General features: G+C 40.2%; 1 protein-coding gene and 1 pseudogene across 1 annotated transcript in view; one reads left to right on the top strand and one right to left on the bottom strand.

Moving 5' to 3' along the window:
- Positions 1-5329: 5329 nt before the first annotated feature.
- The window catches only part of LOC110042286 (uncharacterized), a 78222-nt gene continuing 66013 nt past the window's right edge, over positions 5330-17538 (bottom strand). Inside the window, exons 52-57 of the mRNA XM_020747649.2 lie at positions 16857-17017; positions 15376-15541; positions 14853-14916; positions 13066-13264; positions 7557-7721; positions 5330-7101 (exon numbers count right to left, since the gene is read on the bottom strand). Of these exons, the coding sequence (XP_020603308.2) occupies positions 6985-7101; positions 7557-7721; positions 13066-13264; positions 14853-14916; positions 15376-15541; positions 16857-17017 (872 nt within the window). The 3' untranslated portion in view covers positions 5330-6984. The remainder of the gene's footprint in view (positions 7102-7556; positions 7722-13065; positions 13265-14852; positions 14917-15375; positions 15542-16856; positions 17018-17538) is intronic.
- LOC149102822 (uncharacterized) lies at positions 8435-10191 on the top strand (annotated as a pseudogene).

Here is a 17538-nt window from a genome sequence, read left to right as displayed (position 1 = left end):
AGGGGTGAGATAGTTTATGACCTATAGCCATCAACAGATTTTGTCCAATAATACAAACTTTTTACAGGGTAGAGTTCATGCCATGGATAACATGATGATGGTTATAGTAAGTCACGTGATCAGATTATGACGTCATAAAATTGACAAAAACGGAGAAAGTCAATATGGCGGAGTACATTTTATTTGTAGACGCAATCTTAAACGTCTTTTTTGGAGAGGGTGTTTTACATTTGTTCTTATTTTTGTATTTAGTTCCTTTCACTCATCAATTAAAAACTATTGAGAAAAATATCACAATTTAGACAGCAGATACGAGGCATTTTACATCCAAGATAAAATAAAAATCTAATTATTGAAGCTTAAATTGCCTGTAGCACTGGGAAGTCCCGTCTCTAAATTTAAAAACAAGCTTGTAAGTTATCTACATGTACTTCTATCTCAGGGAAAAATAAAAGTTTACCCTACTAGATATGGTCACTGTACCCATTTAACCTGTGCTTTTCTCATTCGTGAAAGTTAGGGGTCGCTCATTGTGCCCCTACCCACGTATCCTCAAAAGTATTTACATAATAGTAATCAAATTTATATGGCAAGTAGAGCATTCAAAATTGTTTACTTAAGTAATTAGCGCTTTTCAATCATGTACTTATTGCACACGTGAATGACATCACAATTCAAATAATACAAAGGGTTAAAGCTCCTCATCTTCGTCATTTTCTAGGAGGTTGCTGCATTCATTTTCACAAGTGCAATCAGCCGTGCAGGAGAGCACAACTCTCCGACAAGAACATCTTGCATTGTATTCCTTCTTACACCTGCACACAATCAGTTCCAAGAGATTCTCTGGAGCTGGATCTTTCTCCATCAATTTGGGAACAAGATGTCCCCACTCATCCTTAGTCCAGCCATTTCCATCTGGTAATGCTAGTGAAACTCTCCTGTCTCGGGCATGTTTCCAAATGAAGCATTGATAGTTGGCCCTTTTGACATATACAATGCACTATCTTCAGTAGGCGGAAGTTTGCTGCTTTCCAGGTTTGTTGGTAAAAAGCTTGTACCTGGGATGGTTCAAATTTGAAGTAGAAGACTGATAAATTTGAAACAATCAGTCAACGTTTCATCGCTCATTACTGTGCAGTCTGTACCCAGGTTCTTGAGTCCAACAGGGTCATCTTTATGTTTCTTCAGTGTGGTGAGCCTTCCCTTTCTGCCTATGCCGTTTAGGTTACTCGTGGAATGCATCCTGTCAAAGCATGCATGGCCGGTAAAAGATTGCACACGTCTGGACACACAGCCTCGTGCACGGGAATGAACCTTCTGTTTCCTCCAGTACCTGTGTGGAATCAATGCTCTTGAATGGATATTTGGCTGAAGTGATACCAACATAACACTGCTACATCTGTGTCTGGAGAAAAAAAGATGATCCTCTTGGAAGAATTGTTTGATTCTGATGACCAGTTTGCAATATATTCGCAATGCACAAAGATCCTACTGTCCGCTTCCTCGTGGTCGGAATAGAGAGAAATTATATCTTCTCCGTTCAACGTCTTCGTCACTTTCACTGCTGACCCATCTTGTGATGCTAGAATGAGTGTTTGACCATCCTTGAGTTGTCTGGGAAGGTTCTCACACCAAACGCAATCATAAAGTAGAAACGTCAGCAAATTAGATTTGTCTTTTCCACTGGACAAATAACGCTTGAGACTGGCAGGTAACTTCGTTTCTCTGCTCTGAATCTATGGCCGTCCACTGAGATTCTCCCGACTTAATCGAGTCTTCTACATTATATCGGTCTGGGACAATATGGACTTGACTGGCGAACTGGGATTTAGCAATAATAGCTGCAAACTGAAGAATATTTTACCGACTAAAACTAAGAAATCGCTATACCGCGCATTTATACTACCATATTTTAATTATGTAACCAAGTCTGGCACCCCTGCGGAAAACGAAACTCTGCTAAAATCGAGAAAGTCAACAAAAGGGCTTTAAGGTGCGTTCTCAAAAATAAAAGTGCATCATCTCAAGATCTCTTGCGAAGAATCAGACTCTGAGCATCCATGGAAACTCGAAGAATCCAGGACTGGCCGCCGTGCTATTGACAATAAACAATTGTATGAGAGTGAAGAATGATCATCGCAGTTAATTTTCCAATTTAAGCAATTGGAAAGAAGAAGCCTGAAAAAATCAGGGCTTCAACGGGATTCGAACCCGTGACCTCCGCGATACCGATGCGATGCTCTACTAACTGAACTATGAAGCCACACATTGGGAGCGAGGTCAATTAATTGAGTTCATATCTTCCCGTGAGGAGTGAAATGATGTGAAGTTTATATGAAATAATTCACATAATTCTCATATAATTCTCATCCACAACCGCAGTTCATATATGAATTATTTCATATAAACTTCACATCAAACAATTGTATATCGGACAAAGCTCCATCCGCAATAAGAGATCTTATCATCATACGCTCATCCAAGGATAATCTTCAACGTGACTATATCCTTTCTTTGCCGAAAATTAACGACTAAATATGATCTCAAATCATGGAGATATTTTACCGCAAAGAAATGGAACGAGCCATCCAAAAAGTGATATTAGAACTAAAGTAGGCACTAATAAAGCGAACAACAAAATTCGATCGCTTAAGTTTGACTGATATCGGAATTTATTGTGATTTGATCGATTCTCCAGATTTTTAGTTCTCTGCGTTTACAGTTTTACACGATCAATTATTGTACATTTTTAGTTTTAATGTTTAGAATATATTAGGGCCGTGGATTACCTGTAACTAGCCGATTAGCGAAGACGGATGGATGTAGTAGCTGCCATCTTTGTTACCCATAATTTAATTTCTCTTAAAGGACTTTTCTGTATATTATTTTTCGATGGTTCTCGTTAGGTGTCCCCTATTATCAGTGGGGATTGTCCACTGCTAGATAATACGATAATAAAGACATTATAATAATAATAATAATAATTATTATTATTATTATTATTATTATTATTATTATTATAAGCGTTGACCCCACGGAAAATAAAGTATTGTATCATACTATCTTATCGTATGGTATCTAATCGTATCGTATCGTATCGTAATAATCGTTGTTGCAATTGTGTCAGATAGCTCTCCGAATTTATCTTTCCTTCTGACAACATCTGAATTACTGCCAGAAGGTCACTAACTATGTATGCTGTTTGATGAAGACTATAAGCAGGAAGTGTGCTCCTGGCAAGACCGTCCATCCCAGTAAGTTGTACTCTTGGTTGGTTTCCTCAGAGACCCATCCATGTTGGCTAATGCAAGGGGAACAGATGCAAGTTCATACGACTGCACTTCTTCTAGATCAATGTCACGGTCTTTGGACACAAGAAGAAGTCTACTATACACCTGACTGTCGAGGTTGATTGTCTTCAGACCTTACTTGGCTCAACAGGTTTGTTCAGACTTTGAAAGGTTTTGATGTTGATTTTCCTCAAAGGATCCTAGAAATTCTCCTTGTCAGATATTAGCCTGGCTTGGACAAACTCTCCCATTGCCTTTTCGCCTTGCTCCTTAGCAGTGAGTAAAGATTCCGAAAGTTCAGATGGTGCAACTGTCCCAGTGGCGATATTCATCAGTGGCATCTTTTCTCCTTCGTACTGACCGATATCGAATGGATTTAGCAATTTCGTGTCAACGCACTGAATGATATTATTCACGTCATTTTCATCTCTTTCAATTCTTTGTGACGCCAGTTCTTTATGGAAGCTTGAGCCTGCTGAAGTCCTACTCACAACTTTGAAAGAAGTTGTTGCTGCTGCCATCATACGAGCTGCGAGTTCCCTGACCCATCTCGTGTTCCCTCCATGCCAGTAACTCCAAAAATTCCTCCTTTGGTGTGTGTAATATAAAGAGAGCCATTCCGTTAAGATTTATACTTTCCTTCAAACAGTCCTTTGTTAATGACTGAAGTCGTCCCCGAGTATTATTCATTTAAAATGAAACTAGTTGTATCGGATTCTATATTATATGCTTTTGAATCTATTTATTAGAATCAAGTACCGTGGTTTTCTTCGCACGGCAGGTGTGTTTTTTATACTTCTTTTATGACTTCACCTTCCTTTTTGAAACTAAGTTTTGAGATGCGATCCAATAGGCTGATTCAAATAACTTTAGCATGGAGAGAAAAAGCAAATTACGAGGTAAACTATCAAAGAATAAAAACAGTTTTTTGGGGACAAATTACCTTGTAGGACGAAATAATAACCACCATGTTCCCACAATAAGACAAACTGCATGTACTCTGAGAGAACATGACACCGAAAGGTATGATGGGAAACAAAGTTTGTAATAGGACTGGATAGACGGGAAAATGAAGTGGAACAACAACAATATCCTGTTTTTAATCCCTTATTTTTAATAAGAACATATTTTCAATACATGTCTATTCTTCAAAAATCTAATACATTTGTCAAATATATGTAAGTTAGTCTTAATGTCATAGCATCACAGAAGAAGAATATTTCCTTATTAGGGTTGCTATGGAAATACACAATTTGGAAATTAACATACAAAAGATGGAAGGGAAGCTACCAGTTTTTCTTTATACTTCCTTAATTTAGCAAATATTCGGTTAAACAAGGAAGCAGCCCCTCTAAAAATTAAACACAGTGAGCTGCTTAATTAAGTGCAATTTCCGGGGGGACATCCCTAATGAACTATTTTTAATTTCTACGTGTATATTTCAATTTCACACCTCTCACACCTCCTAGACAACTCTCACAACCCTAGACAACGTGAGCATATGAGGAAAGCAGCTAGTGACAACACGTTTGATTCTTAGCATAGTCTCTATAGAACTAGTGGTACAGAGTTACTCGCAGTTCCCATCACAGCGTTGCAATGTTTTCACACATATAACTACAAACTGCCCACTCGAGAGTTTCCACTGCCACCCTAGCATTAACTACCACGGTCCAAGGAATAATTCTGGTAATGTTAAAATTTGCCAGCTTTCCAAGTAAACGGGACGACCATAGTCGGTCACGGGCACCCGGACTAAATCAAATTCTCGTGATTATATCGTTTATCATCCTCAAAAATGAATGGATCTAATTACAGCACGAAAAAACATCCAAATTTCAATATTTTTCCCAATCTGTCGAATCACTGTCGAGGAAAAAATGGTTGCGTAAAGCATTTAGGCTGTTCTGAATGAAAGAAAGAATGCCGAGAGAACTGGAGGCGAGCGTGAAAGCGGAAGCCCGAGGGTGTGAAGGACGGGGGCGAGGAACGGGTAACGAGGTGACGGTAGATATTGTAAGGAAAAATGACAAAAAAGGCATTTTTTTACCTTTTATTTGGGCTCCCATCGTTACATAAAATAACACAGGGAAAGCCTTCTACTAGCAGAGGGAGCTATGGTCACTTATACTAGTATACACTAATGTAATTGCTGTACCATTCTTAAACACAGTTGCTAGAATGGGTCGCACATTTACAACAACAAGAAACTAATTCATCATTCACAAAACACAGTGCTAAACCATAGAGAGCACGCAATCTTATTGAGTAGGAAGAGAGTAAATAAAGAAATGAGAAATGAAAAGCAAACCTTTGTCTCGTGTTGTCATCTCCATCTTACGCGAAACCGCTACCTACACATATCCTGCGTAACACTGTAGCGCTAAACTCGTACGCAGGCCTTTCGCGCTCTGCACATTTTTGTTTGGTTAACGTATAATATTGACGGCCGGCCTCAAGCGTCCTCATGGGCCCGATGACGATGAGTGAGTGAGTGATAATATTGACGAGTCCATATTATATATAAAACAAAAAGATATTTGAAATCTTTGGTTTCTTTTTGCAGTAATTATTCCATGCACCTATATCTTTAGTGTTCCTTTGATCCCAACAATCTAATCAGGGGTCCCCTTGTTCCCTGAAAATAATTCGGCAATATCCCTTGTTCCCTACTAAACATACCGGTAACTAGGTCCTTGGCTGACTTTCAAATTACATGAAACTGAATCACCTGTAAATTTCCAAATCCTCTGCAACCTAATGCACGAAATGCTGTGAATTACTGCGAAAACACCTTGTCGGCAAGGCGGCGCTCATTTATGTAAAGCCTTTTGATTTGCAAACTAGACCGTGCGTTCAAGAAACATTTTATGAATACGCAACTGTAGCAAAAACGTTTTTGACGCAAATAGTTTTGCTGTTCCAGATAACAGTAGAAATCCGCGTTTGAAAACCTAAAATTTAAGAACCTGTTAGGCTAAAATTTCTCTGTTAAGCATCCTTCACATAAGAACCATTTTAGGCTAAAATCTCAGTACAGGTTCTTATTTTCAAAATGTAGAGTTTTTTAAAATATAATACAGCTCATCACACGCGATAAAAGGATAACAAAAATTACCCAGAGCACTGGCAGTGTTATAAGACCACAATACTATACTATGAATGATTTAATATAAAGGCCACACCCATGAGTACAAGTTAAAAATAAATGAAGAACCTGATTAAGGACCTAGGTAGCCTAATTTCGCAGTAAACATATAAGAACCTATGGAGGCTAACTTGAAAAAACCTAGGTTCTTATACGCGCGTTTTTACCGCACTCCTTTCAAAACAATGATGAGTTGTTCAGACAAGCCTTATTGACAGTGATAAAACACGAATTAGCAACAAATGAACAGGGATGCTCGTGCAGTTTACCGCTTTCCAAAAAGGTCCACAAGACTAAGCACCATCTTGGTTTTCTGACATGGTTAGGGTTGCTAATACAGTGATGGATATTTTAATTTTATAGTGGTTCTTAACTAAAAGAAGAGTACAAGTATAATAAACACTCCTGCAAATATATTTGTCGTAATTCATAGCAAACCATGCATGACGTTTTTTATAGGATACGACCGTAATAGAGTGTATCGTTTGTTACAGGGCACGACTTTTATTTAAGGGTATTTCTTCATTACTACTTCCGTGTGGCACTTTAAAGTCGAGTGTTCTCCTCGGGGAAGCCACAAATCCCTTCCAAGATTTCTCTGACGTGTTGGATGTCCCGTCTGTCATCCTCCTTTTCCCTGCACAATTGCAATATTTTTGTCACCTGGAAGTAAAGTAAAGGTAATCATTTACATGATTTCGAGTGCAATAGGGAAATTTACATTCCGAGTGATATTTGCAAATTTTCTTAAAATTGCAAGAGCCTTTAGACGAATGCAATTTGAATGAATTGTCAAATATGACTCGTAGGGTATCCTTAATCCGTAATCCTAACGCCGTTCTACCAATTTATTATATGACTTAGAAAACAAAAACTTGCGCGCGCTATTTTACACTTCAGAGGAAATTAAAAGTCAATGATAAATAGGCTTGACCTCAGCCAGTCACAATCCAGTAATTTTTCCAGTCATATACAGCTGAACCTCGTTTAAGACGACCACCATGAGTGGTCGTACGTTCCACTGTAATAAAAAAAGGAAAGAAAACGATAATATTCAAAATACGAAATTTTTGTTTGTTTGTTTGTTTTTAGTTGTTGTTTTTCTCTGGTATATTTACTTGGGTTTGTTGGTTCGTTCCTTCAGTTTTGTAGTAGCCAGCAACCGTTTCCATCAAGTTGAGGAATTGTCGTAGATCTTCCCGGAACAACAAGCATGAGTTGTCATTGCTTCTGAGTATAAAGGCTCGCCCAAAACTTCCAAGTACTCCCTTCATAGGTTGAACCTAAAATGAAAAGATTATATTGATTAAATACCTATATCTGTCCCTTACGTACCTCATGCCATAAATACCCATACCATGGTTAAAAGAAGATGAGTTAAGTATGAGTAACCGAATTTTTAGAACGTCGTTCTGATGAGAAGGTGTGATACAGGGTAATGGAAAATTCAGGATTTTGGAATTATACTTCATGTACTCACGTCGCAATTTAGATTATGATAGCAAAAACCTCCTCGACGAGGACGCTTTGAAGACCGATTAAAGTCCACCATTTTTGTCACCACGTTGAAGGCTAAACATGACGTCACTATACACAAAATCAACTCAAACCAGTACAGGAGATCTACCTCATATCTTCGTTTCTTAAAATCATCTACGATACATGTGTCAAGCAGTTTTCCCAACCGATCTGTCGAATGAGTTGATTTCCCTAAGGATTTGGTTCAAAACAACAATGTGAGACACGCACACGTTTTCGCGTTCAACGTTTTAGTTGTCGACTTGCTGGTGACGTATTTCCGTTTAGTTGCTCTTCAGTCAAAGCAGCATCTTTGTACTGAACCTTCTCGGGACTTCAGTCAAAATGGATTGCTTCAAAGTTAGCCATAATTCACCCTTAATACAGTTATCAATGCCAACCATTTGGCCAGACTTTCGCCAATTGCGCATGAATTAACATAACATTGAAAAGTGCGCGTGGAAAGTGACGTCACAACATGGCGGCTGGCATTTCTTTCCGGAACTCAATCTCGTTCCCAGGCTCTCTCTCCTCTACCTCCCTTGTCGTTAGGAGAAATACCCAGGTTGCGGCTGGTCGCGTGACAACCCAGAATCTGGGTGGTAAAAAGATCTGCCGGGCGGGAGGGGTTTCAGGGTATTTTGATTGTTGCTGTGACAAACTTTGTGGGTTTCAAATCCTCTAACAGTAGGGTTCGAACTCGAATTTCGCCGATGAAGAATGATATATTATTTCTGCCGTCTCCAAACAAGTATAGAGGACTTATGTGGTATTGTGGATGTTAAAAAGTATTTGTGTCACACGGCCGATAGGCCGAGTATTCTGACTTCAATTTGATTTACAGCAATGCAAAATGATATACAGTTTTGTTGACATATAAGCCCGCACTTATAACCTATTTCATCTGCATCATGTTTATGTAAGTTTATATTAAAACAGATGTTTAAATGTGGCTAAATATCATTTAGGCAAAGTTAGACTCGAACTAATGCAGCCAACGGTTTTTCCCTCAACGATACGTGACCTGCGGGGCGGTCCTCATAGGATTTTCAGGGCACTTGTGTTTCACTGCACTACATGTGCAGCTCAGTTAGCTGGTCTTTGCGGATTAATTATTTGCACAGCTCAAGCTAGCGAATTTTTCCTGATTCTTGCCTGGATTATTGTTCTCTGTGTTGCTATTCGAAAGTTTACGAATTCGAAATGAACACCGGAAACACTCGTAACAGCTAAGCGGCGGCCTTCGATGCCTAGTCTCTCTTGCCTGATTCCGAGGGCAATCCTCCGTGATCTGACACAACATAAGATTCTAGCGTGGCTCCCACTATTTTTGCTAATTTTCCGCCTGTCTACACGCCTAACGCTGTGCTGCAGGATCAGCCGTCCCCTGCTTTTCTGGCCACCGTCGTTAACGCAGTGAGGCAAGCACTGTCAGCCAAGCAAACTTCAAGTCTTTCCGCTTCTAATTCACTCGCGAGGATGTCCGTGGCATTCAATTCGGGAGGCGTTCCCGCTCAGCCAACTAGCCTTAGCCAGCTTGATTCCCAAACTTTGTCCTTAGCTTCCTCTGGCGTTGGATTTTCGCCCTCTCTACCGGTTGAAGCGAGCTCTCCAGCTTAAGGTAGGTCAAATTTTGTTGCACATACATTTGTTTCCATGTTCTCTCCTCCGATTCCTTCGCTCTTACCATCGTCTTCCCCTAGTACTTTCACTACAGCTGTCCCACTTAGCCCTGAGGGCGCTACATCTTTGGCTCAGATGGCTGTCTTACATCAGCCTTTCGTGGTTGGCCCTGATTTTTCTCTAGTAACGGCACAACTAGTCAGCCAGATCGTTGCTGCAAAGTTCATCGAACTCAACGATTTGCTTTCCTTGAACATTGTCCTAGTATAGCATGAGCCTCAGTTATTTTTTGGGCGCCTGGTGGTAACGTCCACGCAAAAAAAGCACAAGCGGCGCATCAAAGATATATCCGCTTGGTTGGAAGCTTTCTGCGTTTACTGCCTCCTCCTCTCGTCTTATTTCGTTCATCGCTGGAATGATCTGTTGCATTAATAACTACTTATCCTCCGAACACATCGCCAGTTCTCCGGCCGAGTTTGGTTGGCCTACGATTGAGCCTTTCGGAAGAGAGATCACCCCAATCGTCTTAAAAGAGAATTTAATCTGGACCTTCTCTGGTGGCACCAGTTCTTGTCTGATTGGCACAGCGTAAGCTTCTGGCTCTTCCTATGACTGCTGCCGGTGGCCGATGTTAAATTTAGTCTGATGTGGCGGATTCAATTGGATATGGAGCGTATCTGAAGGGCTACCGGTTTGCTGGCTTCTAGGCTCCTTCCCAAAAGCAGCAGTCTATTGCCTACAAGGAGCTCTTCCCTGTAGTTCTTGCAGCTCATATCTGAGGACACCAGCTTCCGCTCAGACCGTGATGCTGTAGTCCACATCCTAAACACCAGGACATCAAAACGCCCCGTTTAATGCGGTTGCTGCACAGTCTGTTATTATTAGCTACTCGTCATAGCTTCTCCTTTTCCACTCAACATGTTCCAGATGTTAACAATCAAATAGCTGATGCCTTATCTCGTTTTCTTAGCAGAGGTTTTGGCGTTGGTGCCGGATGCCCAGCCACTTCCCACCCCCGTACCCCCCGAACTCCTAGCAGAATTAACGTCTCCGCCTTAGAGCGGTGCTATTCCTTTTTAAACCAAGGCCTCTCTCCGTCTAAGCGGCGATAGTATGCCTAGGTCCAAGCACAATTTATTTCCGTCTGCCGTCAGCCTGGTAAGCTACATACCTCAGGTTCTCCTTGCCCAACTGACGAGCGGATCTCCTTTCTGGCCAGGAAAATTCAGCATACTTGTCCGGGGTTAGAGCGCTTCACATTGAACAGGGGTTTCAAGACCCCTTTTCAATTGTCTTCGCCTGTAGCCGGTTAATTGTCCGTGGTTTTAGGCGCTGTCAGGCTTCTTCAACCCGTCCACCTATCACCGATGACCTGATGCCGGTGATTTGGCGATGTTTGGATCTTCGTCTCCCGGATCACCTCATGTTCTGGGCTGCCTTTTAACTTGGATACTTTGCCTTTCTGCGCGCCTCAGAGTTCACAGTGCCCAATATGGCTAGCTTTTCTCCATCATTTCATCTGGGTGTTCAGGACATCGCAGTGGGGCTTACAGCAATATCTGCCCATCTGTCTCTTCAGGTGTGTGCTGTTGCTATTCACTATAGTTATAAGACTGACGGCTCCTGGGGTTATTTTAGGGGTTAGCGCTTCTCCTTGACCGGAAACCCCTTCAGCCATATCGCGTCCACATCAGGGCTGCCACCACCACCACTCGCAATGGAGTACCAGATCATCTTATACAATCTATGGGCCACTTGTCCAGCACCACCTATCAGCTCCACTTCAGGGTTCCCTCCGAGTTATTAGCGCTGCTCCGCTCAAAGCTGGCATAAAAAAAGGACTTGTTCTGGTCACCTGCTGTGCCTCTTAGCGCTTACATCCTGCTGCGCCTTAGTAATAGACTTGCAGCAACATCTGGACATCGGCCTCATGCGATGTGTGCTGTCCATTTTCGCTATAGCTATTAGATTGTCGGTGGTTGGGGTTATTCTGGGGATCGGAGGTACCAGGTCTTCTTGCTCTCGCGTCCCTCCCTTCTCCAAGCATTTGGAGAAAAGTTTCCATTAGGTGGTTCCCGCTTCCAGGGTTGCCGTGAATACCTCCCTTCAGCGTATGGCATTTGGCACACCGCTAACCTTTTAGACACCAGTTTCCAAGCTAATCTATTTGTGATGAGTAGCTAAATATCATTTAGGCAAAGTTAGACTCGAACCAGTGCAGCTAGTGGTTTTTCCCTCCACAGCACGTGACCTGTGGGGCAGCCCTCAGGGGATTTGTAGGACACTTGTGTTTTAGTGCATTGGCTAGTGAATCTTTGCAGACTCTTGCTCCCTCTCCTCCCTCCCTCTTAGCACACTGGTTTCTCGGTAAGTAATCGGTCTTTCAGTGTGACGGTGCCAGTTAGCGGCCGTTTCTTGGAGTGGTTCCCGCTTCAAGGGTTGCCATGGATACCTCCCTTCAGCATATGGCATTTGGCACGCCGCTAACCTTTTAGGCACCAGTTCCCAAGCTCATCGATCTATTTGTGATGAACTTAAACACGGTTCTTTGGCAGTCAAGAATTATATTTTGCAAAATGGTAAATAAAACGTCGTTTTATATAGCGAATAATGTGTCATGAGTTTAATTCAGGCAACATGAAACAGCAAAACAGTCTTACTTCTCAGTAAATCCACCGGCTAGAGTTAAAATCAGAGTGATACTTAAATACGCTGGACAAATACAAATATGTTTCGTTTCACCTGTGTGACGCTCAGAATAGGACTGGAGAATTTCAAAGGTGTATTTGCCCGTGTGTGGTTTGATATAGCGATGACCAGCGATCGCCTTTCCTTCGCTTCAGTTGAGATCGACAAAAATTATTCGTTGACCTGACTCTGGTGAAAATCTTTGTATCCAGGTGGTCACGTGACTGGCCGCAACCAGGTCTTTCTCCCAACGACAGAGAGGTAGAGGAGAGAGAGCCTGGGAATGAGGTTGTTTGGAACAAATCGAAAGAAAAGACTCTCAAAATAGCAGTAGTACTGTAGTTCAATACAGGTTTTCACCATTTTGATAGTGAAAATTGTGGGCTTTTCTAACATTATTTCTACAGATTGTAGTTGTCTAATTTTCAGTGGTTCTATATAATATGATTTACAGTCTTCTGCTCTCCTTTAATGGTAATACCGATGGTTGTCTCAGCTCATCTTTCATAATTTTTTTCGCTGCTATTAACACTGGCTATACTGTTTTTATTATTATTATTATTATTATTATTACTACATGTAGCGCAGTGGAATCCCGATTTTTCGGACCACATTGCGGAGCGGAAATTGGTTTGAAACAAACGGGAAGTTGGAAATACTATTTGTAAATTTGTCTTAACCTTTTTGCCGAGGAAGCAAAAGGGTTGCATTGAACAGTGGGTGAGCTTCGAAAAATCGAGGATTCGAAAAATCAGGAAACCACTATAGCCTTGGACTGTGATGAGTATTCTGACTTACTCCTTCACTGAAAGAAATGAGTACGTTGGATGGCGTGATGTCATTATGGCAGATCCCTATCTTGTGGAGGTGTTCTATAGCTCTACTAACATCCAACATGACGCTCAGAAGTCGCAAAATGCCTGGAGCACCTGTCCCGACGTTTTCTCTAAGATAATCATCCATTGTTTTGCTTGACACAAAGGTAAAGCAGATCAATCTGAAATCAAATAATCTTCAGTGTTAGCTGCCTCATTTCCATCCATTTAACGACGTCCGTTTTTTTATGCGTGTCTGTTGATCGTGAGTCCACAGCAGCTTTGACAATGCGAAAACGAAATTCATGATCAATAACAGGGTAAACGCATTTAAGCTGGCTCAAAACAGTTTCCAGCAGTTAGATTTTGGTTTGTCATTATAACCCCTCGCTATCTCTTATCATGGTATCAAAAAACTGCCCAATCAATGGTGAACACGTTATCATTTTTTCGTTATAATTAAAAACGGCATGCGCATGGCGAAATTCCTTTATATTATCAAATTTTATTAAGCAGATAAAATGCAACTTTGAGCAAAGATTCTAAAAAATCTGTACATAGAGTTAATGCTTATCAAAATTTGATAATATACAAAAAATCACCGTGCTGTTTTTGAATCTTAAGCCCCTAAAGCTGCCATTAAGGGTGTTTTTAGCAGTTCATACTGTTGCTATGGTAACCTATTGTATCACAATAATGATAACAACGTGTTCATCAATGATTGGGCAGTTTTTTGATACCATGATTGTAGCATCAAGTGATAAAGAGCGGTTGTAACGACCCATCAAAATCTAAGTGCTGAAAGCTGGTTTAAGCCATTTTAAAACTGACTTCGATTTGTTTGTTACAGCATACAATAACAAGAGGCCAAAACAGTCAAGGGCTGGCTCTCGCTATACGTGAAAGTGCGTACAGACCTGAATTTCTTTTAGGGAAAACGTTCCAAAAACTCACGGCGTCATTAAACCCAAAAACAAAATCTGTAACTAATATTTATTCCATTCGCAAATTCTTGAAACCCACTGAAGTGGAAATACTTTGAACAAGACACCATCATCGGAATCTCCGTCAAACTTTGACGGTCCTCACTTGCTCGCTAATTCCAGTCTGAATTCATGCACTTTCAGTTCTTTCAAAAGCGATGAATGCACAACAGTGTCATAAGAAGTGGTAACATACAAGTTTAACCGTTTACTCTTTCTTTTCGTTTCTTCTTTTAAGTATTCTTCTTCAAAGAATCGAGTCCAGTCTAGATGCAAAGCTAAATCATTATAAACAGCTTGGCCAAAAATTTCAAGATCAGGGCGCGATGGCGATAAGCCATTGAGAATGCAAGAAATTGGATGGTTGGATGGCCATACTGAAAAAAACAATACTAGGTTTTTATTGATATAGAAATAGCACAGTGTATCACACGTACTTGGTTCTGAAACGAAACGAACTATTCTCACTCCATTAGTCACGAACCCCTTCTCCCCTCGGGAGGGGAGAAATTTATCAGAAAAAGTACACGAAGTTAAAGTACGAATAATTTTGTTATTAATATTCGAACAAGGTTCCGAGAATCACATTGAAGTTGAGTCATGAGTCAACAGTTTCGTTTGTTTTAGTCCCCTAAGCCTCGATACGTACCATGAAATTGTAAAATATTGAAGTTGGTCTATTTCTATTCAGGGCCATTGATAACGAACAATATCTTTGCAATTTAAACAATTTAATCGAAACATTACTTCAATGATATTTAACATTAGGTACAACTGGAGTACTTACAAGCCGTTATTTTTTAAAGATGGTATCCTGATAGTTTGGAAATCGGCTATATTTAAAGCACAAGCTAAAATAGAGAAGAGGGCATCTGTTAAATTGTTTATTACGTCGACGTTTACCGTTTGCAAATATGGGCTTTGGATTAGGAGATATTCGAGTTTGAAAATATATATTTTTACACAACTTGTTCGTCTCAGGATTTAATCTTATCTTCGATTCGATAATTTTTTCTTTGCTGTTCTTAGCAACAGCTCTCAGACAATCAAGACTAAGGGAATGAAGGGCCAGATGATGATGAGCGACGTTTCAGGCTGATATTTTCCTGGTGAGCGTGGTAGATTTCACATTATTGGCTGCCTGTAGAGTTTTCGCTGTCTCGGGAGGATGGCTAAGCTGAAACGTTTATTTTGCTGCGGAAACTTCAAGGTTCACTACCTCCCATGATGTTCACACCGACGAAAGAGAAGACTTCCTTTGCAATTATTTCCCTAGAAATTATTAGAAATTTTCGTAACGTTTTACTCACCTTCAGAATGCCAGCGGTATGTCAGCAGGTTGTCATGCTCACCGTTTTTAGAAATCTCTCTTAGCACTTCAATTTCCTTGTTCCATTCTCTCTCTTTAGATCTTGAGAAATATTTTAACAGGCACATTTCTAGTCTTTCGTTTTCAACCCAGGAGGTCAAATACCCCTACAAAGAACATTTATGCATTACTTTTACGGCCCTCGACTTAGTGTGGGTTCTAAGCATGGCCGCTCAAACGTATAAGAAATACATCGGTTTAACAATATACCACTTGATAGCGCATGGTTTCTGTATATTTTTAATTGAAATCATTTTGATCCGGAACGGGATATAAATTGTCCTGAATTGAAAAGGAGGCTTTTGTTTTTGAGCCAAAGTCAGCACAGCACTTGAACAATTTTGTTCTGAAATTTTACATTATGGAAAAGCAAACACAGTTGTTTAAGCAATCTTAAAAACTCTATCAACAGAAATGATAAGCCAACACACCTAACTTGATGTTGACTAAATCTACTGACACCGCTACAAGAGCACCCGAAAGGAACATTATCTCGAGCATGATTTCATCGATGGAAACCTAAACTGCAATGGTCTAGTTTTATTAAAAATTACTGTTGTACTGAAGCCATGAAAGCATCGTTATAAACGGCTATACATGCACAAGGTTATGTAGTCAAACTGAAAAAGTCTGGCAGACTTTTTTAAATTCTGTCTTCTTGCTCTAAAAGTAAATTATTATTTACTCTCCCTTCAGCGATTCGCTTAAAATCTTCATCTTGGTACCCTAGAATCATGTCGTGTGCGAGAGAAGGTACTTGGTCTCATAATTTTAGGAATGACTGTTTTGACCAAAAATGCAGCAAAATCGCCGTGATAGTGTTCCTTCAAATTTTGTAAATGGCTAAGTTTGCGAGTCGTGTTTTGTAAAATAGCAAAAATATGGTTCTACAAATAAATATGCCAACTCAGATTTATATCTTAGAAGACACAAGCTTGCCCCCAGCAAATAAAAGTCCCTAAAATTTCCCAACTCTTACGAAACTCATAAATTTGGCTATTTGTCGACAGAGTCCTTATTTATGGTCATCGTCGTTGTATCGCCGTTAGTGGTAGGGAGTTTAACTATTTTTTTAAATTTCTATTTCGAATTTAACGCTATGTTGCATATTCATTCTCGGGATAGTTTCGACAGTAAGAAACAAACTAAATGACTTTAGTTTATCGCGACATTCGTAGGTAAAATATAAATCAATTTTTTTTAATCGACGTTGTCCTTAAACTCCCTAGTCTAGTGTATAGAACCAGTCTTGCTACTCCTATTAGACCATCAGAGTTAGCGCTAAACATTTTTGTCATGTTATGCTAACAATTAAATCACTCTCTTACATTGGATGGTTGTCCGATACCTCGCCTTTAATTACACAAAACAATACTGGTGAACTCTTGACAAAGCCTTTGAAAACGTTAGGTGTATACTTACGGTCACTTGAACAGAGTTACTACTGTGGAATATGTCACAAATTTCAATAATCTTTAAATTGGTAGTAGCTGTAGGCGGTTTTTCGTCAGGCAAACGGGTAGCCACAGATGACAAGGTCATATCAAGGTGTGAGTCACTTTGCTGTAATCTGCCTCTTGCTCCTGTGAAAAGTAGAATCAAACTTCTGCTTTATTATGCTGCTATATTATTCCCATTTTCTCAATTTTGTTCTGGATACATCAGCTTGCAATACATCTAAAGACAATTGTATTTGTGATCAACAGGAGTTGTAAAGCTCGATATTTGACTTCGAGGAAGTTGAGTCCCAGAAGCTTGGACACATCAACAGAGAGTTTCTGCGCAGTGTTGTTCGTTGTATACATTGATCTGCTGACCGATAATGGAAAAAGCTTTAAAAAGCAGAAGAAAAGCTCGGCCCCTCGTCTTGACGTTTACTGACTTCTTGTCTTACGCAAGAAAATACAATACAACATAGAACCTGTTTATATGTGTTATGATGATTGCTGCGTCTTGCTTTGGATGAGTATTATGCTACTACTAAACCAAGGTCTGACGGGACCTTCCTTTTCTATAGGGTGGGCTCATTAAGTCTTGTGTCATGCAAAGACAGACTGCGTTTTCTGATTTGCAGGTGAAGATCTAAAAATTGAGTAATTACAAT

Source organism: Orbicella faveolata, unplaced genomic scaffold (assembly GCF_042242905.1).
Source record: "Orbicella faveolata isolate gen_17 unplaced genomic scaffold, um_ofav_v1 contig_35, whole genome shotgun sequence".
In the NCBI taxonomy this organism is placed as follows: domain Eukaryota; kingdom Metazoa; phylum Cnidaria; class Anthozoa; order Scleractinia; family Merulinidae; genus Orbicella; species Orbicella faveolata.
The sequence above is the reverse complement of the archived record's forward strand: the minus strand, read 5'-3'. Positions and strand labels throughout refer to the sequence as shown.